The 26,251-nt window shown below is 41.2% G+C and overlaps 1 protein-coding gene across 4 annotated transcripts in view; it reads right to left on the bottom strand.

Annotated features, from left to right (window-relative positions):
• The window catches only part of Bicdl1 (BICD family like cargo adaptor 1), an 86,802-nt gene that overhangs the window by 20,820 nt on the left and 39,731 nt on the right, over nt 1-26,251 (bottom strand). For all 4 annotated transcript variants that reach the window (XR_014998926.2, XM_085681498.2, XM_085681488.2 and 1 more), the window contains exons 3-4: nt 5,757-5,873; nt 2,868-3,014 (exon numbers count right to left, since the gene is read on the bottom strand). Coding sequence is in view for 3 of the 4 variants with exons in the window: in XM_085681498.2 (XP_085537624.1) it covers nt 2,868-3,014; nt 5,757-5,873 (264 nt within the window). In the remaining variant the exon portion in view is untranslated. The remainder of the gene's footprint in view (nt 1-2,867; nt 3,015-5,756; nt 5,874-26,251) is intronic.

The raw sequence follows: 26,251 nt of genomic DNA, 5'->3' as shown, positions 1-26,251 counted from the left end.
AGTCAGCCAGGACTAAAGCTAGAGCCTGCCTCAAAACCAGAACAAACGAGTTTAACAAAATTCTTATTATGAAGTGTGAGTTTTAATCCCTATTCTAAAGTCTTAAAACAAAACCAAAAAACCATAGCTGAATTTGATCTGTGGCTTAAAAATCTGTTTTTGTTGGGAGAAACCACTCTGTGGACAAAGGCTCACCACCCAGCCCGATGACCTGTGTTTGATCCTCAAGATCCATGTGTTGGAAGGTGAGAAGTGATTCAGAAAAATTCTTCTCTGAACTCCACATACATACTGTGGCATGTGCATCTACACATACACACTCACACACACACACACAAACACACCCCTCCACATGAACACTGTGACATGTGTGCCTATACAACTCATATACACACAGAGTATACAACAGGCTCACACAACCCTGTATATGTGTACCATATCATGTACACATGTACACACACACACACACACACACACACACACACACACAAGGACTCCAGTCACACAGCTGAACAGATCAAAGGGGTGCCCCTGATGGAGGCTTTGTCTTTACTGGTCAGCCTCCTACCCGACCTTATCTGAGGATTTAAAATCAGGGATTAAACACATTCCAAGGCCACTGACTCAGTATTTTACAAATCTGGGTTAGGACTGTTCAAGTGCTACCTGGGTCAACTGGATTTTTTTTTCTGTTACTTGAAGCCATTTTGGTGACAGGGCTTTCTGGAGGAAACTAGTAACTCGTGGCAACTTAAGATTTTACATAAACAGAAGGCACAGACAGAAATAGTTACACAGGGGCTGGAGAGATGGCTCAAAGGTTAAGAGCACTGGCTGTTCTTCCAGAGGTCCTGAGTTCAATTCCCAGCAACCACATGGTGGTTCATAACCATCTGTAATAAGATATGGTGCCCTCTTCTGACTTCAGGGATAAATGCAGACAGAACACTGTATACACAATAAAATAATAAAAAAAGAAATAGTTATATAAGTAGGAAAGGAGAAGAATAAATATGATCCTCCAAAAAGGGTGGAAATGTTCTGATTTGCTAGGGGGTCTTATATGACCTCTTTCTTTCTTTTGAATGTCCATTCGCAGGCATGACCTCAGGTTCCTGATGCTATAGGACACACAGTCCACTTACACCAGGTAGCACTTGGAAGCCCATCCTGGTTCTTTCCCTCCATTTCCAGGTTCCCTGTTAGGCAGTGGGCATGCACATTTCTTTTTGGCTATTTCTGAGTTTTGTACTTCTTTTCTTTTTCCTCTCTGTGTTCTGTCTGTTAACAGCAGAGGGCTCCATGTGGCCCCAAGAGCTGGTCTAACACAGACTGCAAGGGCGAATGCACAGCAGGCAAACCAGTTCTACTGGGGTTGGTCTTCAAGGCTATCAAAGACTTGGTCCGTGACTTCGGATAAGTGATTTGTCTTCTGTACGCTTTAGAGAGGTATATGAAAGTTTTCCATTCACTAGAAAGCAACCTATAACACTTGCTCTTGTTTATTATTCAAAAATGAGCACATTCCTCTCCATTTAAAAACCTGCTGTGAGGCTTTAGAACCAGCTCCACGTTCTCCCTTCTCTCCCCTCTTCCATTCTGTGTTGCTGGGGATTGAAACCAGGTCTGTTTGCTGTTCAAGCCCCTACTACAGAGCCACACCCCAGCCCCATTTTCTTTTCAGCATTTGTTGAGGCCCTACTCCATGGAAAGTTATTAGTTGAACAAAAATCACAGGGGGCTGGGGGATCTAATAAATGTCCCTCAAAGAGGCAAACTGCTTAGGTACAGCTGAGCTAAGAGGGGCAGTAACAAGTGTTGTTATTAGACACCAGACAAGGTGTTCACTTTTGTTGTCTGAGACAGTTTCTGTACAGCCTGGCCTGGAACTTGTTACACAGTCCAGATAAACTCTGAACTCTCATTCCTTCCGACTCAGCCTCCCAACTGCTAAGATTATAGGCATGTACCACCATGTTCGGCTTCAGTTTAAAGTCATCCCACATCAGAACTTCTAAACCCTCTGAACCCAGTGGGGCCTCTGTGGCCTGGTCTTTGGGTAGGGACTTACCTGGCATTTAAGTATTACCTGCCCAACCACTTCCCCACAAATGATACCAAAACAACCCACTGTACCCTCTCACCATGCCCAGAGGGAAATATTGCTCTCCTACTCTGTAGGCCCAGCTTAGCAAAACACCTGGGAACAGATGCTCCCCTCTATTGCTGGGGAGACTGGGAGATTATTTTTCTGTTTTGAGGTTATTACTTGTCAAGTCTGATCTTGGATTTCCATTTGAGGCCTGGTTCCCAAACAAGGGCAAATATGATTAAGAAGCAGTTTCCCTTAGGGAGATTAAAAATGACCAATTAGGTTCACAAAGTGGTAGCCTGTGCCTTTTCTAGCCGTCAGCAGAAGCTGAGTATGTCTTGCTGGGTTCTGTGGGAAGGCTCTTGGTTTCTGCTCTGTGTCAGGCAACTAAACCCCTCTGCTGGGCGGCAGCAGCGGCGGCAGAGAGAGCACTGGGAGCTGAGTACAGAGATCCACAGGCTGCTGGCAGATTTCACAAATGCTAGGTTGGAAGGAGAATCTGAGTGCTCCAGCCTCTAACAGCCTAGAAAGAACTGTGAGACACTGTTCCAAGGACCAGTGGCTCAGAACACATAGAAGGGATGATCTAAGGACAATATACTTACCCAGCTATAGGCATGGTAGAATCCCCTGGGGAATTACAAGACCCATGTGGAGATCTCAGAGTCACCCACTTGGACAGCAGCAGTGGTGTTGGCGTCATGGCCTTGCCTGTTTGGTTAAGCACTCCCACTGTCTAGCCCTAGCTCTATGGGATAGTATCTCTGTACAGTACCTGCAGGTCTTTGTCATGGCTCTGCCTTTCTAGGATCAGCACTCGGTCCTGTAGCTCCTCCACAGTCCCTTGGAGCAGGTCGTTCTCCTCTAAGGTGGCGCTGAGCCGATGCTCCAACTCCCGTTTTCGATCAGACAGCATCTTGATCTGAAAAGATAGAGAACCACTGGGTGGTGTGGAGTTCTATCTGGTTGAGTATAGGAGGGACTAGCCCAAAAATATGAAGGTATGTATCTCTGCGTTCTGTGCCCAGAGGCGTGGTGCTTGTCTCGGAGGAGAACAGAGCTGTGTAATCCTGGGCTGAAGGGAAAGGCCCTCCCCTTTAGAAATTTGCCTGGGAAGGGGTAGGAGTTAGCCCAGGGGAAGCCAGCAAGTGGGCTGCCAGGCAGAGGAAGGATAGTGCTCTGTAAATTCCAGAGATAAGTCAGAGAAGGCCCCACCCTGTCTGCCCTCGGCCTTACTTTGGCAGAGTAGGATCTGATCTGCCTATTCTTCACGTCATTAAGCACCAGGAAGTTCCCTAAGAGGTGTTGTGCTTTTGCAAGCAGGCTCACTGCCTTCTCTCCCTTACTGCTGATTCCCCTGGTGCCAGCATCCCAGCTCAGACCCAGGGACCTGGCTAACAAGAAGCTAGCAGGTTACAGATGGTAGAGTGTCTACATCAGCCCATGCCCAGGAAAGGAATGAGACAGTGGCTTCATGGGTAATTTGAACAAATAATCTGTGAAAAGAAGCAAAGATCTCCCTATTGAAAAGGCTGGTTTTTTGCACATTGAAGTCAGTGTCAAGACACATGCATTTCTTTGTAAGGCCTGTTCGCTCTCTTTGGTGTCTGGTAGAAAGCTGAGGAAAGAGATGCCTAGTCTTCTTTGGTTTCCATGTTTGCAGAGCAGCAGCTCAATCATTACTCCTCAAGGCCAGAAATACCTTACCAGGGCACCACCATGTCCAGGGGCTCCAGAAAGCCTTCCCAAGTAGTCCTAGCTTTGGGGTAAGGGAAGGACTCGGAAGTCCTAAGATCCTCCTGACCCTGCTCCTGCCATCTATTAATTCCCCATCATATTTATTTCTCATCCAGTTGCATGCTTGTACATACTTTCCTGCCATTGTCAAGATGTCTCCATCCCCTGTGCTCTAGTCTGGAGAATGCCTTATGGCTCTTCCTTGTGTAAGTTCTGGAGACTGAACTTAGTACTTTTCTAGAGGAAGAATTAAGTAAGTGTTTGACTGTTCTAGGTCCCTGGGCCCTACCTTTCCCTCTGCCACTTGGCTGCCCCCACTCTGCATTAGAGTTTTGCTCAGAGCACAAATCCTCCCTGGCCATCAATCAATCAGATAGGATGCTGTCCTGGGGAAGTGAGGTATATGGCCTTTGTCCAGAGAGATCGGGTGTCTGTCCAAACAAAGAAATATTGTCTCTCAAGTGTGCACCTGGGTTAGAGACCAAAAGGGGCAAGTCTTTGGTGAATGGCTCACTATTCCTCTCTCTGAAGCAGACTTACCCATGCAAAGGGAATTTTCACTCTGGTTCATTTTTATTTATGTGCCCTCTGACCTTTCAATTCTCCTTCAGATGGATCATCTTTGTTTCCCAGGTTTCCAATAAAGTAATGAGGTAATAAGATTCTGATAAATAACTGGCCCTTAAGAAACACTTAATTTTCAAGGTTTCATGAAGTTATTTAGTTAAAATGAAAGATTTCACAGCTTAGCCTTTCAAACAGCAGTGCCACTAGATGAAGCCAGGGTTTGGAATTGGATTGTCAACTTCTTCACTCAACCCCTACATACCCTAAAACTGGTGACAAACTCTGGCAATAAACATTCCTGGGAAACTTGTTCCTGAGGGGCTAGAGAAAGTGAACAGGTGGAACAAACAGGAAGGCAGGCAACTTGAAGGAGTGGGAGCCTGGCAGGGGCAGTTGAATGGCAAGTCATGCACACAAATGGTCACAGACAGGCATGCCAAGACCCCACTGGAGCAATCTCTACTTACTTCAAGAACCTGCTGCTCAGTATCGGTAGGAATCCCAAGGGAAAGGAGGAAAGAAGGGGATTGGAAGCAGAAAAGAGAAGATATTGACAGACTTTAGGAAAACATCCTCAGGTCACTTACGATGCAGGAAGGGTTCTCTGGACTGAGTCCAGTGTTCGATCCCCTGACCACAGAAGAGGGACTCCTTCTGTCAGGCTCCACACTGTTTCTCGGAGTCTGGTTAGTCAAGGGGGATGAAGGTCCTGAGAGTGAACTAGATGGAGAGCCCCTCTCTGCTGGTATGACTCTCGCTTTGTCTGCGGCACCCATGTCCCCAAGCGCTAAAGCTACACTTCCTCCCCTGCTCGAGCCAGGGGCATGGACCCTTGCTGCCATGTTCTGGCCTCGCATGTTACACCACCACGTTTCAGGAATCATACAAAACGCTCTCATTATTAACTCCTTAGAAGCGTCTGCTGCTATCCTCTACTATAAAACACAAGCTTCTGTTCTACATTGTGGGGCGTTTTGGTGAGTTAGTTATCGGAGTACTTTGTATGATACCTTTAACATGGTGGCGTGCTGAGCTAGAATAAGAGGAATGAAAAAGGGAGCAATGTCCTTCCCCAGTTTGTGTGTGTAGTTAGCGAGGGTATTTCTTGTCAAGATTATTCAATAAAAAGTAGATCATTCATGGTTTCAACTCCCTCAGATATAACTCTCAACATCTTTATTTTTCCAGACAACAGGCTACCCACAAGAGCAAGGATCAAGTGTTCTCAAGTTCTCACAGAAATGTTTCTTAGATGCTTCAGTACTTTTTATAGAGAGTAGGGGGTTTGTTTCCTAGCTCAGAGACTCTTTATCCAAAGATCCAGTGCACAACTTCAAGTGTGGCCACACCAAAGCCTCACCTCGGCCTGAAGGCTCTCCAGGCGGATAATGTGCTGGTTGGTGGATGAATTTTTCTCCCGAAAATCTTCTCTGAGTGCGTGGACCTGCATGGAGAGCTGTCTCTCAACTTCAGATGCCTGCAAGAGAGATGTTTTCAGAGTGAATCAAAGGGAGTGCGCAAAGGAAGTGTGTTGGGATTCTCAAGTGTCTTATTTTGCACATCTGTTTCACAGGACTTCTGTGTGACTGTTGGTTTCCACTCTCACCACAAACAACTACCTAGGTCTGAGGCTACTTTACCCATAGGAAACAGGTCCAGGAAACAGTAAGCCCTCAAATGCTAGTTAACATCTGTATCATTGTGCACATAGAAGACCAGCAAATACTTTACAATAAAATAGTTATAATTCGTCTGTCTTAGGGTTTTGTTTTGAGCCAGGTCTCACTTTTTATAGCCCAGGCTGGGCTGAACTCACTCAGCTCCCAAGTGCTAAGATTATAGCTATGGGTTATCACACCCAGTCACTTTATTTTTTTTTTAGTATCTATCTATCTATCTGGCTGGCTGTCCGTCCGTCCGTCCGTCCGTCCGTCCACCCACCCACTCACCCATCCATCTATCATGTATAGACTATTCTGTCTGTGTGTATGCCTGCAGGCCAGAAGAGGGCACCAGACCTCATCATAGATGGTTGTGAGCCACCATGTGGTTGCTGGGAATTGAACTTGGGACCTGCCTACAAATTTCATGATGTCATTTTATTTTTATAGCTGAGTAATATCCTACTGTGTAAATGTACAATTTATCCATTATTTGATTGAGGGACAGCTAGGTTGTTTCCAGTTTCTGGCTATTACCAATAAAGCTGCTATACACATAGTTGAGCAAGTGTCCTTGTGGTAGGATAGAGCATCCTTTGGGTATGTGCCCAAAAGTGGTATAGCTGGGTCGTGAGATAGATCAATTCCCAATTTTCTGAGAAACTGACAAATTGATTTCCATAATGGCTGTACAAGTTTGCACTCCCACAAGCAATGGAAGAGTTTTCCCCTTCCTCCACATCCTCACCAGCATGAACTGTGATTTGTGTTTTTGATCTTAGCCGTTCTGACAGGTGTAAGATTTCAGAATCTCAGAGTCGTTTTGATTTGCACTTCTCTGATAGCTAAGGATGATAAACATTTCTTTAAATGTTTCTTGGCCATTTGTGATTTCTTTGTTGAGAATTCTCTGTTTAGGTCTGCACTTCATTTTTTTTATATATATATAAAGATTATTTATTTATTTATTTATTTATTTATTTATTTATTTATTTATTATGTATACAACATTCTGCCTCCAGGTATGCCCACACGCCAGAAGAGGGCACCAGATCTCATTACAGATGGCTGTGAGCCACCATGTGGTTGCTGGGAATTGAACTCATGACCTCTGGAAGAGCAGTCAGTGCTCTTAACCACTGAGCCATCTCTCCAGCCCCCTGCACTTCATTTTTTAATAGGTTTTTTTTTGATACTAGTTTCTTGAGTTCTTATATTTTGGAAATTAGCTCTCTGTCTGATGTGTCTGATGTGTCAAGATATTGTCCCATTCTGTAAGCTGCTGGTTTTTCCCTACTGATGGTATTCTTTGCCTTACTGTAGCTTTTCAATTTCATGAGACCCCATCTTATTTATTTATTTGATTTTTTTGAAGGGAGGGGTGGTTGAGACAGGGTTTCTCTGTGTAGCTTTGGAGTCTCTCTTGGAACTCACTCTGTAGACCAGGCTGGCCTCAAACTCACAGAAATCCAGCTGCCTCTGCCTCCCAAGTGTTGAGATTAAAGGTGTGTACCACCACTGCCCAGTGAGATTTCATTTATTGTCTGTCTTAGTGCCTGTGCTGCTGGTGTTCTATTCAAGGAATTGTCTTCTATGCCAATGTTTTCAAGGCTATTTCCCACTTTTTCTTCTGTTGGGTTCAGTGTATTTGGTTTTACTTTGAAGTCTTTGATCCACCTGAACTTGAGTTTTGTGCAGGGCAATAGATATGGATCTATTTGCATTCATCTAAGTTAGACCAGCATCACTTAAAGATGTTTTCTTTTTTCCATTGTGTAACTTTGGCTTCTTTGTCAAAAATTGGGTGTCCATAGGTGTGTGGATTAATATTCAGGTCTTTGATTCAATTCCACGATTCACCTGTTTTTGTGCCAATACTATGTTGTTTTCATTACTGTAGCCCCGAGTCGAGCTTCAAGGCAGAGATGGTAACACCTCCTGAAGTTCTTTCATTGTTCAGGATTTTTGAGCCCTCTTGGGTTTTTTGTTTTTCCACATGAAGTTGAGTACTGTTCTTTCAAGGTCTGTAAAGAGTTGTGTTGGAATTTTGATATGGATTACATATCTGTAATCTATATATCTGTAGATTGTTTTTGGTAAGATTTCCATTTTTACTATGTTAAATCTACTGAATCTCTTTTTTTTTCTATTTACTGATACCTTCTCCAATTTCTTTATTCAAATACATGAAATATCACTTGCTTGGTTAGAGTTACCCAAGATATTTTATATTATTTGAGGTTATTGTGAAGAGTGTTATTTCTCTGCCCATTTATTGTTTGTATTGGAGGGTTACTGATTTTTTGAATTGATCTCGTGTCCAGCCACTTTGCTGAAGGTGTTTACCAGCCATAGGAGTTCTCTGGTAGAATTTTTTGGGTTGCTTGTGTACACTATCATACCATCTGCAAATAGTGATATTTTAACTTCTTCCTTTCCTATTTATATCCCCTACATCTCCTTTGTCTTATTGATCTAGCTAAAACTTCAAGAAATCTTTGATCAGGCTGGTCTTGAACTCACAAAGATCCACCTGCCTCTGCCTTTGCCTCCTGAGTGCTGGGATTAAAGTCATGTACCACCACCCCCTGGCAAACTTCAAGAAATCTTAATATATTTTTCTTTGTAAAATTATTATTATTGTTTTGGGGACAGGATCAGGTTATATAGCCCAGGCTAACCTCTATTTTATAATCCTGCCTCAGCTTCTTGAATGCTGGGATTACAGGTGTGTCATATTGCCTGGCTCTGTATTTTTACCTATTAATAATAAATCGCAAACACAAAAAGGTATAAAGCCAAAGCAAACATCTTTTCCTTTATAATTTAATTTTAGTCACCCTAGCTTGTTTTAGATTTCTCAATCACCATAAAACATGTAGCCGTCACTCTAGCCTAGAAATCACAACAGTAACATCTGCCATCCTTCTCTACACGAGAGCTGTGACAATACTTCCAATGTACTATGTCAGTGAGTGCTTCCAGTTTCCTAAAGAAGAATACATGGAAGAAGGCAAAGGAGCCTGTCCCAGAACGCAGTAAGTGGCAGCATCAGGAAATGAATTTTGGGCTCATCCTCAGATCAGGACTATGATCCTGCTCTCCTACACTCTGAAATAGCTTTTCCTATCTCCACTACCCACATGAGCAAGTCATGTTTTTAATGCTAAGAGGTTTCATTTAGCACTCCTGAAACTTCTTACAATGGAATAAAGGCCCATCATTAAAACTCTCTCACATACTACAGTTTGACTGCTTGTAAATTCATTAAACCTGGCATTTAAAACATTCAGATTTAAAAACAACTGTTATTAAGAATATAAAATACTGGCTCTTTCTCACATTTTCATGTGTTTATCACTGTACTTTGATCATATTCACACCCCATTTCCTTCCCTTGTGCTCTCCCACTCCCCTGGCCTCCCTTCCCCAAGCAGTTCCCCTCTCCTTTCGTGCCATGTCTACACACATTTAAATTCAGGTTCTGCATGAGAGAGAGGACATGTCTTCCCTTTTTTCCCCTCTCTTCTTCTCTCATACATTTAGATTTATAAAGCCCTGGGTAACTTAGATGATTCCTGACATTACCTCCTTGACACAACTCACAAAACAAAGCCAAAGCGATGCACAAACCCAGCCCAGCTGGTCTGAGAACTGCTCCTGGAGACTAACCCCCTCCAAGTCATCTTCCTAGAAAAAAAATGTCTCATCTTACCAGAAAAGCTTGACTCAGGAGTCTGAGCTCTTTAGCCATTTAGATATACTAATGTTTTTTTCAAATATATGATTCAGATGTAAGACTTTCAAAAACTTTTAACCTGTATTTCTCATCTGAATCTCAAAGAGACTATAGAGGCAGGAATCACTGGCCTCATTCTGTAGACCAGGCAAGTAGCACTGCCTAACTTCTTGGGCCACAACACCACAGTTACCTCACAGCCAAAGATTGATCATTTGCCTGTGTTGAAGAATGAAGCTATAAGAGGTATAACCCAGTTGGGCATGGTGGTACACTCCTTTAATCCCAGAACTCAGCAGGCAGATCTCTGAGTCTGAGACCAGCTTGGTCTCCAGACTTCCAGACCAGTCAGGGATACACAATGAGACTCTCTCAAAAACAAAAACAAATCATATACTCCATTAAATTGGAAAATCTAAAAGAAATAGAGCAATTACTAAGTTCATCCAAACCACTAAAGTTAAACCAAGAGGAGAGCAGCAATCTATATAGACCCACGATAGGAGAGTCAAACAAGCCCAGGTCCAGATGGACCGACAGCAGATTTCTATCAGACTTTCAGAGATCTATAGCCAATCTTCACAGTATGCAAATAAACAGAAACAGAAGGAGCACCCCCAAACTCTTTCTACGAAGTCAGAATTGAAAAGTGAGGTAAAGATGCAATGGAAAAAAAAGAGTTACAGACCAATATTCTTGGTGAACATACATTAGAAAAATGTAGTAATAACAAAAAGTACTTCAAGCCAAAAACCACGTTATCAATAGAGGCACCTTCACAAAGGCATATATGCAGGCAGAACACCAATGCCCATAAATTATACACACATAAAAGAAAATATACAAAAACTACAAGATGTCTGACACAGATTAAGTATGTAGTCTATGACAGCTATTATGTAAAAATCTGAAATACTGGTATTTTTTATAAGGAACACATATAATTTGAAAAAGTTGAAACCTTGGAGAGGATCTGGTCTAAGCCACTAATTTGCAGGTGTGGCTCTGAGGCATGGTGACAAAAGATGAACCTATCAGGATATAATCTGAGTGTATGAGGGGCAGGCCAGTAAACTCTTGGCTCTCACTCCTGGTTCTTTTTCTTTTCTTTTCTTCTTCGTTTTGACAAAACAAAAACAAAAACAAAAAACCCAGCCATATCCTAGATGATTTTCAGGACTGCTAAGAATGCATGCTCTAGAATAAAGCCCACTGCCACTAGCCTGTGAATTCACAGAGAAGGCCTGACGCAGACTGTGGTCCTGTCAGAGCAGCATGTGTAAAAAGCCACTCTGACATTTAGAAAGAGAGAAGACTGCTCTAATTTTGTCTGATTTGAGCACAGCAGTGGCTCTGCTGTGACTGTGTTTGAGTCTCCACCACTAACACGACCTCTCCGCATCAGACCAGCAACTGCAGCAGTACAAGCGGTCACTGAGGAAGAAGGAAGGACTAACGTTAATAAGCTATCATTTCTGAAAGAAGACCATCATTCGGTGTCAGATCTCTATTGCTAGCTTATTTTAAAAAATAGAATTTAGAGAGAAGGGGCTGGAGAACTGGCTCAGTGGTTAAGAGCACTTGTGGCTCTAGCAGAGGAAGTTCAGGGCCTAGCACCACACAGTGGCTTACGACCATGTGTATCTCCATTCCCAGGGGATCTGATGCCTTCTCCTGACCTCCACAAGCACCAAGCATATATGTGGGGCACTACATACTGTAACATGAGGGCCGGCTTGTAGGGGTATCTGTTCCTGCCTAGTACCCCACAGCCGGCAAGTCCCAGAGAAAATCAATCACACAGAGATCTCTATAAGTTATAAAGCTGATTGGCCCATTAGGTCACGCTACTTATTAGCTCTTATAACTTATGTTATCCCATTATCCTTATATATGTTAGCCATATGGCTTGGTACCTTTTCCAGCTGTCAGCTTCACATGCTGCCTCTTCGGTGGTCTGAGCAGGAATGCAGAGAGCTTCCTGCTTCCCAGAATACTCCCGGTCTCTTTTCTCCACCCCTACTTCCTGTCTGGCTTTCCTGTCTATACTGCCTGTCTGGCCAATCAGCATTTTATTAAAATACGATTGACAGAATACAGACAATTCTCCCACACCAACATACATGCACACAGGCAGAACATTCATACACATAAAATAAGTAAATCTTTTTAAACAGAAAAGATTTTTAAGTGTTCTAAGCATTTATATAATAAATGATACAATCTGTGTAACTTCATAAAAATCTGCCTGATCAGAGGCTGAAGAAGTACCTCATTAAGGTTGTGCAGATAAAGTAAATTAATGTTAGGTACTGCTATTGCTATTATTGCTTTTTAATCTTCATCTTTATAAAATGCAGACAAATCTAACAGATTAAATGAAACAAAAGCAAATCTTACAGAGCCTAAAGAGTTTAAGGCAATGTGGCAAAGGGATTTATGGAGAGAATTACAGTCCTACATGCTGCAGGGAATCTAGGCTGGCTCTTCATTTACCAGTCCTGGTACAATCAGAATAGAGTAGCCCCAAAATGTCAGGGGGGTAATGGAAGGAACAGTCCCCAGAGTACAATTTGGTCTCTCAAGTTGAAAATATGATGGCTTTTCTAGATCATGACCTGTTCATGCTTTCAAAAGAAAATGGTATGAAGCCTGTGAAACTTTTCAAAATAAACAGGAAGGTGGAGAAGGTAAACAACAAATGACATCTATGGAACAACCTCAAATAGGGCAGTGACAGGAACAGGTTGGGGCACACACACAGGAGGTCCTCACTGGAAGACAAATGATGTCACAGGGACACAATCAGGATGTTCCAAGAAAATGATGGTCATGCCTAATACTAAAAAGGAAAATACAAGTGTTTAAATTTTTTTCCTGTGGTCACATGGCTACAGGGGGACCTAACTAGACCTAAACAAATGGCTAAGAAATAAAAATATTCTTGGTATTTTTTAATGAACAGTATAAATGCAAGGACTATGTCTGTAATTCATTTTGCTTCTCTAAAAAACCAGGTTGTTTGAGATAAAATTTCAATACTTTAAATGAGTTAGTCCAGCTATGACTGCAGAAAATAGAAATAGGATTAATCTAAGTTCCAGAAATGCCCCTTTAACAAGGTCCTAGCAGTATCTCCAGGGTGTTAATGAACTAATTCCCTCTGATTCAAAAGGCCTGTCATGGTACAGGGTACTATTGCTCCTTAGAGGTCAGCACCGAGACTCGAGCAGATTTTCCTCAAGTTTTGGTGTAAACTACCCACGACTAATCTATGGATTCTCTGCTTGTGTTTCTCTCAGTACCCTCATGCTGCTTCTGCATGTTTAATACTCAGAACCCACAACTTCTTTCCCTGCGTCCTCTAAAGAAACCTACAAATAAAATCCTTTCTTTTATAAAGTCATTACAACTTCATAGACGACGGAAGTTGAACTCAGGGGAGGGGGAAGACCACCATGCTGGGAATAGAACCTAGGGTCTCGAGCATGCTGCACCACTGAAAACACTCCCAAGACTCCTCCCCATTTTGCATCAGGATCTTGCTATATTGTCCAAGCTTGCCTCAAAATCCTGTAGCTCAGTTGTACTCCTGCTTCAGCCTCCTGAGTAGCTGAGACAACATGCACCAGCCACCGTGTACAGACTAAAATCTTTTTTTTGGAACTTGTTATTAGGCAAGCACAAGAGTGTGCAAGTAGGCTGTAAATTCAGAATTTGTTCACACTAGGAGTATAGATCATGTTCTGTCAGTCTCAGTTGAATGCAACAAACTGAACCTGTGTAAACAAAACTCTGTGAGGTATTTTCCATGCCTAAGTACTGCTCTATTTAAAATTTGTTCTTTCATTTTATCCATGGATGCCATGGAAGAAGCAGAGTTTATCCTGTTTTATAAAGAAACTGAGGCTAAGGGCGAAGCTAATGCTACACAGGACCCTGATCTAGGGGAAAGACTGTCCTCATACTGACCTCTGGTCACATGATAAGAAAAAACATCAGATTGGTATTTCTTGCTGAATGCTTTGAGACAGCTTTTGCAACTTATCTCAGCCTTGCCTGTCCCTTGAGCCAGGTTCCTCTATCCAGACTGCCTACGTAGCACAGCAGCTCCTGACTCTGGAGCCTGCCCCCAGGTCTGCTGCTCTTCCAGCTTCCTTCCTGGCATAAGGTCACTTCATTCTTTCAAGGTTTAAACTGATCCCACACAGAATTAGTCTTGGTTCCCTCTTCTTATATCCAAACCATTTATCAATCCTATGAATTTAACCTCTGACATTTATCTCAGATGCATGTTGATGTTAAAGAATGACAGGCAGGGACCAGCGGTGGCGCATGCCTTTAATCTCAGCACTGGGGGGAGGGGAAGACAGGTGGATCTCTGAGTTTGAGACCAGCCTGGTCTATAGAGTGAGTTCCGGGATAGTCAGAGTTCTGCAACACAGAGAAACCCTGTCTCAAAGAAAAAAAAAAGGGGGACAAGCTGGTATTTATAATGTTGTTAAAACAGCGCCCGGCATGTAAAGACTGGATTTACTGAGTAGGATAACTATCTAGCATCCTATGACCCTCCTGCCCCACTCTCACACCCTGGCTCCAGCCACCTGACTGGTCTCCCTGAAGTCACCCTCACTTCATATTCTCCTTGGTCATAGAGCACCTTTCAATGTTCAAGTCAGGCCATGTCATCGTTTCAAGATGTCTAGAAGCTTTGATTTCAGAACAGATACAACATATTCCTTAAAATATTTCATTTCTATTTATGTGTGTGCCCTCAGGACCTAGACGGCAGCACTGGATCCTGGGAGCTGTAATTACAGGTAGTTGTGAGCTGGATGACGTGGGTTCTGGGACCCAAACTCTGGCCTTCTAGAAGAGCAATAAATACTCTTAACCTGTGAGCCCTCTTTTCAGGTCCTTATATTATACGACTACTTTCCTACTCCAAACTCATTTTCTAAAATAATGATTACACTTTACTTATCTCTCTGTACATGTGTATTTATGCACGCACACACACGCCTCTGTGCGTATGTGGAGGTCAGAGAACAGTGTGTAGGGAGTCAAATTTCTCCTTCTACCACGTGGGTCCTGGGGATAAGCTCAGGTCATCAGGCTCAGCAGCAACCATCTTTATCTGCTGAGCTATCTCAATGCCTCCCCACTCCACTTTCCTTTGATCTATTTTTGTATGATACATTCTATCTGTTGCTGTCCTCAGCTCTGTGGCCTTTCTACCAAGAACCCTACATCTGCCACCATCCTGCCCGGAATACTCTTCCTCTAATACCAACAAGGCCCATTCCTCACTTAGGACTCTCCTGAAATGCCATCTTACCAGAAAGGCTTCCTTGGTTTGCTATCATGGTTTAAATGTGTTCCCTCTCCCAATTTATATGTTGAAAAATAAATCACCAAATGGCCTTTGAAAAGTAAATAGGATTAGATGAGAAAATGAGAGTGGAGGCCCTAAAATGGGATTAGTGGCTCTATAATGAGAAAGAGAGGGCTGGAGAGATGGCTCAGCCATTAAAGGTTAGGCTCACAACCAAAATATAAGAGAAAGAGACCTTTTTTCTAGAGGGTATTTTTGGTTTCTTTTTTTTTTTTTTTTTGTATTTTTGGTTTCTTTGTAAAAAAAAAAATCAGGTGTCCACAGGTGTAAGGATTTATGTCTGGGTCTTCAATTCAATTCTATTGATCAATGTGTCTGTTTTTAAGCCAATACAATGAGGTTTTCATTACTATAGCCCCGAACTACAATTTGAAATCAGGGATGGTGATACCTCCAGCAGTTCTTGTGTTGCTCAGGCTAACACCCTGGCCTTTCTATTTTGCCATATGAAATTGAGCATTGTCCTCTGAAGGTCTGCAAAGAACTGTGTTGGAATTTTGATGGCGGTTGCACTGAATCTGTAGCTTGCTTTAGGAAGAATGACCATATTTACTATTAATCCTACCAATCCATGAGCATGGAAGATCTTTCCATCTTCTGCTATCTTCAGTTTTTCTCCAAGACTTGGAAGTTTTTATCATACAAGGCTTTCACTTGTTTGGTTAGAGTTACCCCAAGATATTTTATATAATTTGAGGCTACTGTGAAAGGTGTTGTTTCCCTGATTTCTTTCTCAGTCCATTTCTCATTTGTATATAGGAGGGCTACTGATTTTTGTTGTTGTTAATCTTGTATCCAGTTACTTTCACTTAAAGTGTTTATCAGCTGTAGTCGTTCCCTGGTGGACTTTTTAGGATCACTTATGTTTATTTTCATGTCACTTGCAAATAGCGATAGTTTTGACTTCTTCCTTTCCAATCTGCATCCCTTTGATCTTCTTCAGATGTCTTATTGCTCTAGTAAAAACTTCAAGTACTATATTGAATAGATATGGAGAGAGATGACAACTTTGTTTTGTTATTGATTTTAATAACGTCTTTGCATTTCTCTCCATTTAAATTGATGTTGGCTACATATAAGCTATAAACTGCCTTTATTATGTTTAGGTATGTCCCTTGTATCCACAGTCTCTCCAGGACTTTTATCATGAGGAGATGTTGGATTTTGTCAAAGGCCCCTTCTGCATCTAATGAGATAATCATGTGTGTTTTCTTTTCTTTCAGTGTGTTCAATATGTGTACATTGATTTTTGTATGTTGAACCATCTCTGCATTTCTGAAATGAAGCCTACTTGATCATGGTGGGTGATATTTCTGATATGTTCTTGAATTTGGCTAACAAGTATTTTATTGAGCATTTTTACATCATGTTCATGAGAGAGACTGACCTGTAATTTTTTGTTTATTTTTTGAGACAGGGTTTCTCTGGGTAGCAGCTCTAGCTCCCTGGAACTCACTCTGTAGAGCACGCTGGCCTCGAACTCACAGGAATCTGCCTGCCTCTGCCTTCCAAGCATTGCGATTAAAGACATGTGCCACCACCATCCAGCTGGTCTATAATTCTTCCTTTGTTGAGTCTTTATGTGGTTTGGCTGTCAGAGTTAACTGTGGCCTCATAAAATGAATTGGGCAAAGTTCCTTCTGTTTCTATTTTGTAGAATAATTTGAGGAGTACTGGCCTTATCTCTTCTTTGAACAAAAGGTGATGGTCTAACTTGATGTCAGCATGCAGAATGCAAACAGATCCATATTTATCACCCTGAGCAAAGCTCAAGTCCAAGTGGTTCAAAGACCTCAACATAAAACCAACCACACTGAACTGAGAGAAGAGAAAGTGAGCAGCAACCAAGAACACACTGGCACAGGAGATGACTTTCTGAACAGAACACCAATAGTGCGGGCACTAAGAACGAAATTAATAAATGGGACCTCATAAAACTAAAAAGCTTCTGTAAGGTAGAGGACACGGTCAATAGGACAAAACAGAAGCCTACAGAAAGGGAAAAGATTTTCACCAACTCCACATCTGACAGAAGGCTAATATCCAAAATAGATAAAGAACTCAAGAAACTAGGTATCAAAACACCAAATAATCCAATTAAAAATGTGTTACAGACCTAAAACAGAATTCTCAACAGAGGAATTTCAAATGGCTGAGAAACACTTAGAGAGATGTTCAACATTCTTAGCCATCAGGGAATCAAAACGACTAAACACAAGTGACATCTTGCACTGGAAAGGATGTGGAGCAAGGGGAACACTCCTCCACTGCTGGTGGGAGTGCAAACTGGTACAGTCACTATGGAAATAAATATGGCAGTTTCTCAGAAAATTGGGAATTGATCTACCTCAAGACCCAGCTATACCACTCTTGGACACATACCCAAAGGATGCTCCATCTTATGATACTTGCTCAACTATATTCATCGTGGCTTTACTTATAATAGCCAGAAACTGGCAACAACCTAGACGTCCCTCAAACAAAAAAAGGATAAAGAAAATTTGGTGCATTTATACAATGAAGTATTACTCGGTTGTTAAAAACAATGACATCATTAAAGTTGTAGGCAAATGGATGCAACTAGAAAAATAGTATCCTGAGTGAGGTAACCCAGGCCCAGAAAGACAAACATGGTATGTATGCATTTCTAAGGAGGTATTAGCTGTTAAGTAAATGATCATCAAGATACAATTTATAGATTCTGAGAAGTTAGGTCAAGAGGAGGGCTCTAGTGGGGACACATGGATCTCCTTGGGAAGGGGAACTAGAATTTGCAGGTGGACTGAGGGCGGGCTGGGATGGGAGCAAGAGCAATCAGGAGGACAGGGATGGAGGGAAAGAGTACAGGGAGAGATAACTGGAATTGGGGGCCATTTGGGGGTGATGCAGAAACTTCCTGGAATGGATAAAGATGACCCTAGTGAGGACTCCTAGTAATGAAGGCTATGGAGTCAGAACTGGTCATTTCTTGTAGGAAGGTACTCTGTACGCTACTGAAAGAGGAACCTGGACATCAATCCAGCCTCAAAACCTTTGACCTACAACCTGCCTTGCCTGCAAGATGTAATGAGTCAATGGTGGTGCAGAACTTGGAATGGCCAACCAATGTCTGCTTTAACTCGAGGCCCAAGAGAGTTAAATGTCTGACACTGCTTGGAAGCCAGGACCAGAGACTGGATAGTTTAGAGACCTAGGGTTAGAATCAAACATGACCAACTAAAAGAGAGAATACACACACACACACACACACACACACACACACACACAGAAATGATTCCTAACGATATTCTGTTGTACTCATAGATTGGTGTCTTGTCCAGTCATTATGAGAGAAAGAGAGAGACCAGAGCTCACACAACTGCCCTGTGATAACCTCCATGTTACAAGATTGCCAAGACCCTTGTAGATGCTGAGCAGATGCTGACACTGTGTTCTTGGACTTCCCAGTTCCAGGACTATGATCCAAGTAAACTTCTGTCCCTTATTAATTGGCCTAAGATATTTTGTAACAGAATGTACTAAATTCATGCTATTACTTACCACACCTTACATACAATTTTTAATTGAATTGATGTCTCTGTCTGCCCTTGACCAAGTCCCAAAAGTCAGGGCCTTTGCTTTGCATGCCACAATCCCAGGCCTCAGAACTGTGACAGGCCCAGAGAAAGCACATTTATTGTACACAGAGAAAACAACTGTGTATGAACTTACTTTCAACTTAAAATTGTCTACAACAGGGAAAAACAAAGAATAAAATCTCCATGCTGCATAAATGTTTTTAAATATTAAATATTTTATCATCAAATCCTTCCCATTACTTAAGTAAAATCCCCCCTTTAACTTACGCTCCTAGTTATAAACCATCACAAAACTCTTTACAAATTAGATCTGAAGCTTTTGTCATATTTGTTATATCCATTTTATATAAAATAATCAGAATTCAAACAGTGTTATTTTCTTACATGGGAAAACCCATGGAGAGACTTTTTTTTATTTTAAGAAGTCTTTTCTCCTAAAATTTTCAAACATGCAATGTGGAAAAAGTTTAAATTTTGGATACAGCAGCCAAGCAACCTGCTAAAATCCCCAGTGTAGCATTCTACCAGTAATACCGGGTATTCATCAATGAAACTACTTCTCACATCTTGCCTTACACAGACTATGGATTATCTGACAGTTGTCATGGCAACAGTAGTAATGTAGCAAGGATTAGCCGGTAGGCTTTTAACACTGGCTACAGAACTATTTACTGGGAAGTCACTGGGAGACAACACAGACAGTATGCAGAAATAAAAAATCTGCTGAGCTTGTCTCAACACCCAGTGGAGGGTGTAGAGCAGAAAGACTCCTCACTCTCAATCAGATTCTAGCCACCTGTGTGCTACCTACTGTTTGGCAACTTAAATGCAAGCTGCTGCTGCTTCTTCTTTCATGAGAAGTCTCTGTATGTAGGCCTTGCTGTCCTGAAACTTACCATGTTGGCTGCCCTTCAATACAGAGATCCACAAGCCTCTGCCTCCTGAGAGCTAAAAGATAAGGCAGGTGTACCACCACACCCACCAAAATATCTTTCAGAAAGCCTTAGGAGAAATTCTTGGTTCCACCGCTCAATTCACATTTTAAAAAATGTTCTTCAGGGCTGGGGAGATAGCACAATCAGTAAAGAGCTTGCCTTGCAAGTAGGTAGACTTGAGTTAGAATCTCAGAACCCACATTAAAAAGGTGTGCGTATGTGTAGAGATGCTCAGTGGTTAAGAGCACTTTTTGCTCTTCCAAAGGAATCAGGTTTGATTCCCAGCACCCATACAATGGCTCGTGGCTGTTTTCAACTCCGGTTTCAGGGGACTCACACACCTTCGTCAACCTTTAAAGGGCACTGTACACACATGATGTACAGTCACACACACTAAACACTCACACATATAAAATAAACCTAAAATATGTGCTTAACACATCTCTGTAACTCCAGTACTGGAGAGGGGGAGATGGGTGTACACCTGGAGGCTTGACAGCTCGGCAACTCGGCAAATTCCAGGTCAGTGGGAAGTCCTGTCTCAAAAACCACAAAACAGGGTGCTGGTAACTGAATCTAGCTCCCACCTGCACAGATGTGTATGAGCACTGTTCCACCCCCAGGTCTGAATATAATTAAGTACCTACTGATAGCTTTTTACATGGCTCTCTAGATCCAAGTTGAATTATTACTTATTAAGTACACCGGGTACCATAATGTTTCTGAAATACTTGTTAAATTAATTGTCTTTCTATTTAGATGATCTTGAAAGGGGTTTAAGTAATTTTCCCATGGTAATGGTAAAGGGGCATCCCCCTTCAAACAGCATTAATTTATAAACTTTGCAAAAGAAAAAAAGGATCTCCAATTATTCTATGAACCTCCAGTATTCAGAAGGCTCACGAGTCAGTTGCCAAAAAATGATTTAAAGAAAGCCAATAATAAAAAACAAACATTGTTAAGCAGGCAGAAAAAGCAGATTGTTGAAATAAAAAATGCTAGTCATGGTCAACTCTGAGATATTTTCCAAGTCATTTATTATTATTGATAAGGTAATAAAATAACACTTATCTATAAAAATAGTGGTGAAGGTAACATCAAAATGGCCACTACTGCTTTCTCTAGCTGGGGAGAAAGGAGTAGTCATGGCTCACGTGGTCTCTCAGCACCAGAACACAGTGAGCATGTGTTGACGGGATATAAGCACAGACAGGGATCTCCTGTCACCAGAATCTACTCCTAACTCTGTTGCTGGTTCTGTGGGCAAACAAGAGCAACACACACGAAGCACAACAACACAAAGCAATCAGCCACTGTTATCTCAAGTCTTCAAAACTAGGGCCAAATGAACTGCCCACTGCAGACCACCCTTCTGGACACGTCCTCATGGATTTGTTTTGTGGAAATAAAACCAATAGCTTTGATGTTCATTCAACTGTTTTCTGAGGAAAGTGAAAGGCCTAAGGATGAGTCTATTAAAGCACAGTTTCCAGGTGTGGTGGCTCACACCTTTGTCTAGGCACTTGGGAGGCCAAGGCAGGCACATCTCTGTGAGTTTGAGACCAGCCTGGTCTACAGAAAAAGTTCCAGGGCAGTAAGAGCAGTTACACAGAGAAACTCTAAAAAAATAAATAAATAAATAAATAAAAAAGAATGAAAAAACAAACAAATAAACCACACAGTTAAGATGCAGAAACTTTTTTTTCAAAGTAGAAATATATTGTGTAAAATAGGCTACAAAGAATTCTTCATGATTTTAAATTAAGTTGTTTCCACATGAACTTCAACTTCTCAGGAATAATTAAGAGAGTAAATGCACATTTCATTTTTTCAGCTTTTTAAAGATTAATTTATTTATTACACATACAGTGTTCTGCCTCCACACCAGGTGAGCCACCATGTGGTTGCTGGGAATTGAACTCAGGACCTCTGGAAGAGCAGTCAATGCTCTTAACCTCTGAGTCACCTCTCCAGCCCCCATTTTCTCAGTTATTAAAATACAAAATGAAAACCCATTTAATACGAAGATGTTGGCAGGCAAGTCAGTCAGTTAATGTCTTCAAATGCTTTCAGGTATTAAGTGCTGTCTCGCTGCTAAAAACACTTCTATTAAATCTTATCTCTGCTTTCTTTCTGCCAGTCAATTTCTCTGTCTTCCTCAGATGCCATGACAGAGAATATTAATGAACCATAGTTTATAAGCCCGAATATTCTCAAGAAATCTTAAAAAGACAGAAATTAAAATTTGGAGGCTCCAGATCAGGGTTCATTTAAATGCCAGAGTAAATACTATACACCCTCAAGAATCACTTCCAAATAAACTGCCATCTCCTATGTTAAAACACATCCTACAAATCAAAGCAAGCATTAAGCAATAAGTCTAACATACTAGAGTAGAGTGTAAACACACAAGCAAAGGCAACCATTCAAGAACAAATGCAGCACCAACAGTACCCAACATAGAGTACTGAACAGCAAGACAATGGTGTGCCAGGGCCTGAGTAAGATGCAGCCCTCATTCAGAGCACAATGAGAAACACATAATTCAGACACTGCGGATCATACCTGATACAGAAAACAGTGACACATAAGTTAGAGCATTCAATGGAAACATTGTTCAAATTGAGGAAATCAACTCCTCAAGCAATGAATATAACAGTGCATTTTATATGATAGAGGTAATGAGATTCTCCAAACATTCTGCCTAGGCAGTTAGCCATCATTATTATATATACCTAAAAGAATAGGTTTTAAGCAACACGAAATACATTTACAGAAAAATATAAAGCCAAGGTTTCCCAATGCAAAGAAACAACATACTAATCTACAGCTTGCTTCTGCCAACTGCTTTACACTGTTTCTAATTTAATAGAAACCAAGTGTGATGGAACATACCTATGACCCCAGCACTCAGGAGGTTAAGCAGGAAGAACAAAATTTAAAATCAGCTTTGGCTACAAGGTGAGTTCCAAGCTAGACTGGGTTACAGAGACCTTGTTTTAAAGTTGAGTAAAGACTCTCTTGTTAAAGAAGTTCAAAGTTACCTTACATAGTTACATTTATCTGATCCATTAATTTTACTGCTAGGAATTGATCCTCAGGAAATAATCAGAGAATAGTTTATATACCTAGCCAATGACTTATATACTTAGCAAACCCCTAAGGTCCACCCTACAGAAATGTGTGCAATGCACGGGAAGACTTGTTTACACTATAGCATGTTATCTAATAGCCAGATCATACCACTGCAACCAGTATATTCAAGAAAATGTCAAAGTGCACACACTGGAATGTAATAAAACCAAAGCAAATACATTTTATGTATTAATGTGAAGTAAATTAAGGTAAATTATTAAAAACAAGAAGTTAAGAGAAAGAAACCACAAAATAATTTGTACTGTGTGATTTTGTTACAATGTTTGTCCATGTTTTATGTCTATCTCTATATTACAGTTTTTTTAACTTTTCTTTTTATTTCATGTACATTGTTGTTTTTTTTCCTGCATGTCTGTCTGAATGAGGATGTCGGATCCCCAAGAACTGGAGTTACAGACAGTTGTGAAATGCCATGTAGGCATTGGGAATTGAACTTGGATCCTCTGGAAGAGCACTTAGTGCTCTTAACCACTGAGCTGTCTCTCCAGACAGCTCAGATTACACAGTTTTAACAAGGTTTCATTAAAAAGATTTTAGTGCAAAGATATTCCTCAGAGTTTTGTTTACAGTAAGTTATCTAGTCAAGATGAAGGGGAGGGTTTCAGGGTTAGCCATCTTTGATGTGAAAGTTCAGCTCAGAGACTGTATGGTGACCTTGAATAATATACATTTAGCAGAAGTGAAAGACCCTTATGACAAGAACTTTAAGTCTTTGAAGAAAGAAATTGAGGAAGATACGAGAAAATAGATCTCCCATGCTCTTGGATAGGTAGAATCAACATAGTAAAAATGGCAATCTTACCAAAAGCAATCTAGATTCAATGCAATCCCCATCAAAATCTCAATCTTCACAGACCACGAAAGAACTCAAATTCATATGGAAAAACAAAAACCCCAGGATAGCCAAAACAATTCTGTATAATAAAGGAACTTCCAGAGGCATCACCATCCCTGAATCAGGCTCTATTATAAAGCTACAGTAATGAAAACAGCTTTGTATTGGAATAAAAACAGAGACACTGACCAATGGAATTGAATCGAAGACTCAGATATTAATCCACACACCTATGAACACCTGATATTTGACAAAGAAGTTAAAATTACACAATGGAAAAAAGAAAGCATCTTCAACAAATGATGCTGGCAATAACTGGATATCTGCATGTAGAAGAATATAAATGGAAACATATCTATTCCCATGCACAAAACTCAAGTCCAAATGGATCAAAGACCTCACTCAACACAAATCTAGCCACACTGAATTTCATAGAAGAGAAAGTGGCAAGAAGCCTTGAATGCATGGGAACAGTTGACTACTTCCTAAATATAACACTATTAACACAGACACTAAAAACAACAATAAATAAGTGTTTTAAAACTGAGAAGCCCCTGTAAAGCAAAGGACATAGTCAATAAGACAAAAGGGCAACCTGCTGAATAGGAAAAGATCTTCACCAACCCCATATCAGACAGAGGACTGATCTCCAAAATATATACAGAATTCAAGAAACTGGACATCAAAATACCAAATAATCCAATTTAAAAGTGGGGTACAGATCTAAACATAGAATTTTCAATGAAAGCATCTTATATGGTTGAAAGAAACTTAAGGAAATGTTCAACATCCTTAGCTATCAGGGAAATGAAATCAAAACAACTCTTGAGTTTCCGTTTTACACCTGTCAGAATGGCCCAGACCAAAAACACCGATAACAGCTTATGCTGGAGAGGATATGGGGTAAGGGGAACATTCCCCATTGCTGGTGGGAGTGCAAACTTGTACAGCCACTATAGAAATCAGTATGGCAGTTTCTCAGAAAATTGAGAATTAACCTACCTCAAGACCCAGCAATACCACTTTTTGGGAATATACCCAAAGGATGCTCAATCATACCACAAGGACATTTGTTCAGCTATGTTCATGACAGCTTTATTTGTAATAGCCAGAACCTGGAAAAAACCTAGATGTCCCTCAATCGAAGAATGGATAAAGAAAATGTAGTATATTTACACAATGGAATATTACTCAATGGTAAAAAAACAATGATATCTTGAAATTTGCACACAAATAGATGGAACTAGAAAAAACCATCCTGAATGAGGTAAAATCCAGATCCAGAAAGATGAACATAATAAACAGTCTCAGTCTGAGATACCTAGAGGCATCTCAGACTGAATTACCATTTCTGACTGAGGGAGATGTAAGAACCAGTGAGTGGCTGGCTGCTTTGCTTTTCTGACCTTCAGGTTAACCCCACCCCAATACATTTAGAATCTGTGAGACTCATACATTTCACTATAAAGAAATAGGAGGTGACTTCCTATCACACAGGGCTGACATGGGGATCAAAAGAGGTAGCATAAAGAATAGTACAGGGTACATGGGAGGCATGCAACACTTTTTCTGCTGTTACTCTATAATCAGGCAGCAGTAACAACAGAGACAACCCAGCTGAGAGCACATATCCTGTGCATAGCACAGTTATGGTAAGAACTCTGGGACTCACACAGTGCCGACACAGTTGGGAAGACAAGACAGTAATCTAAACAAACACTGCTAGATGAAATTGAGGTGCTGGAAATGGCACAGAACCCTGCTCTTGCTGGCCGAGGAAACCAACAGCTGTGTTGTGAACTGCCTGTGCCTCAGGAGCAGCCTCTGGAGGCAAGGGTGTGAGCTCTGCAGAGGTAGGGAAAGAACTGGCTAAGAGCTCTGAAGGCCTCGAGCTCTAGATGAGAGCCTTGACTTTTCTGTTGTGAAACCTCAAGCAGAGGGTTTAGTTAAAAGCACAGGCTAATCCCTGACCTTTTGTAAAGGGGAGCTAAAAAATAATAAATAATAAAAAGTTTGCTGAGCCTACATCCCTTTGAGAGGAATTGGTGAGTGAAGCCAAATTCTAATAAGGGAGTGTCTGGAAAATCTTACCTCCCAAACAGGGTCAGGAAGTAGCGTGTCTTGCCCTTGTCAGAAATCAGCTAGCCAGGTGTCTCTGTTCAAGCCAGTGTTCCACTTGTGAAAGGAGAGCCAGTACCAGACAGACTCAAAAACCCCTTTGTGTTCAGTTAATTTTAGTATCATAATTTGAGTTAAAAATATGTCCAGTCTTGCCTTCCTGAGTTACTCTCAAATAACCTTGATTGTACATGCAGGCTCATAGATCTGTTCTTCATTAAAAGATAATTTTTAGTTTGTCCTTTCTCCTGACGGCAGATCTCACCTACGATGTTGTGATTTTCCCAGTTTCATCCTTACAGATAAAGCATAATTCCCACTAGCCTACAACAATTATGGGCTTCATTTTCTAACACTGCAGCACACGATCTATAGACTGAAACCACGTGAAACAGTTAACATGTAAAAATGTGGTTGGTGATATTCTATTTTTAGGAG

Source organism: Myodes glareolus, chromosome 2, assembly GCF_982192425.1.
Source record: "Myodes glareolus chromosome 2, mMyoGla1.1, whole genome shotgun sequence".
NCBI classification, from domain to species: Eukaryota; Metazoa; Chordata; class Mammalia; order Rodentia; family Cricetidae; genus Myodes; species Myodes glareolus.
This window is presented reverse-complemented; position numbering and strand designations above follow the sequence as displayed.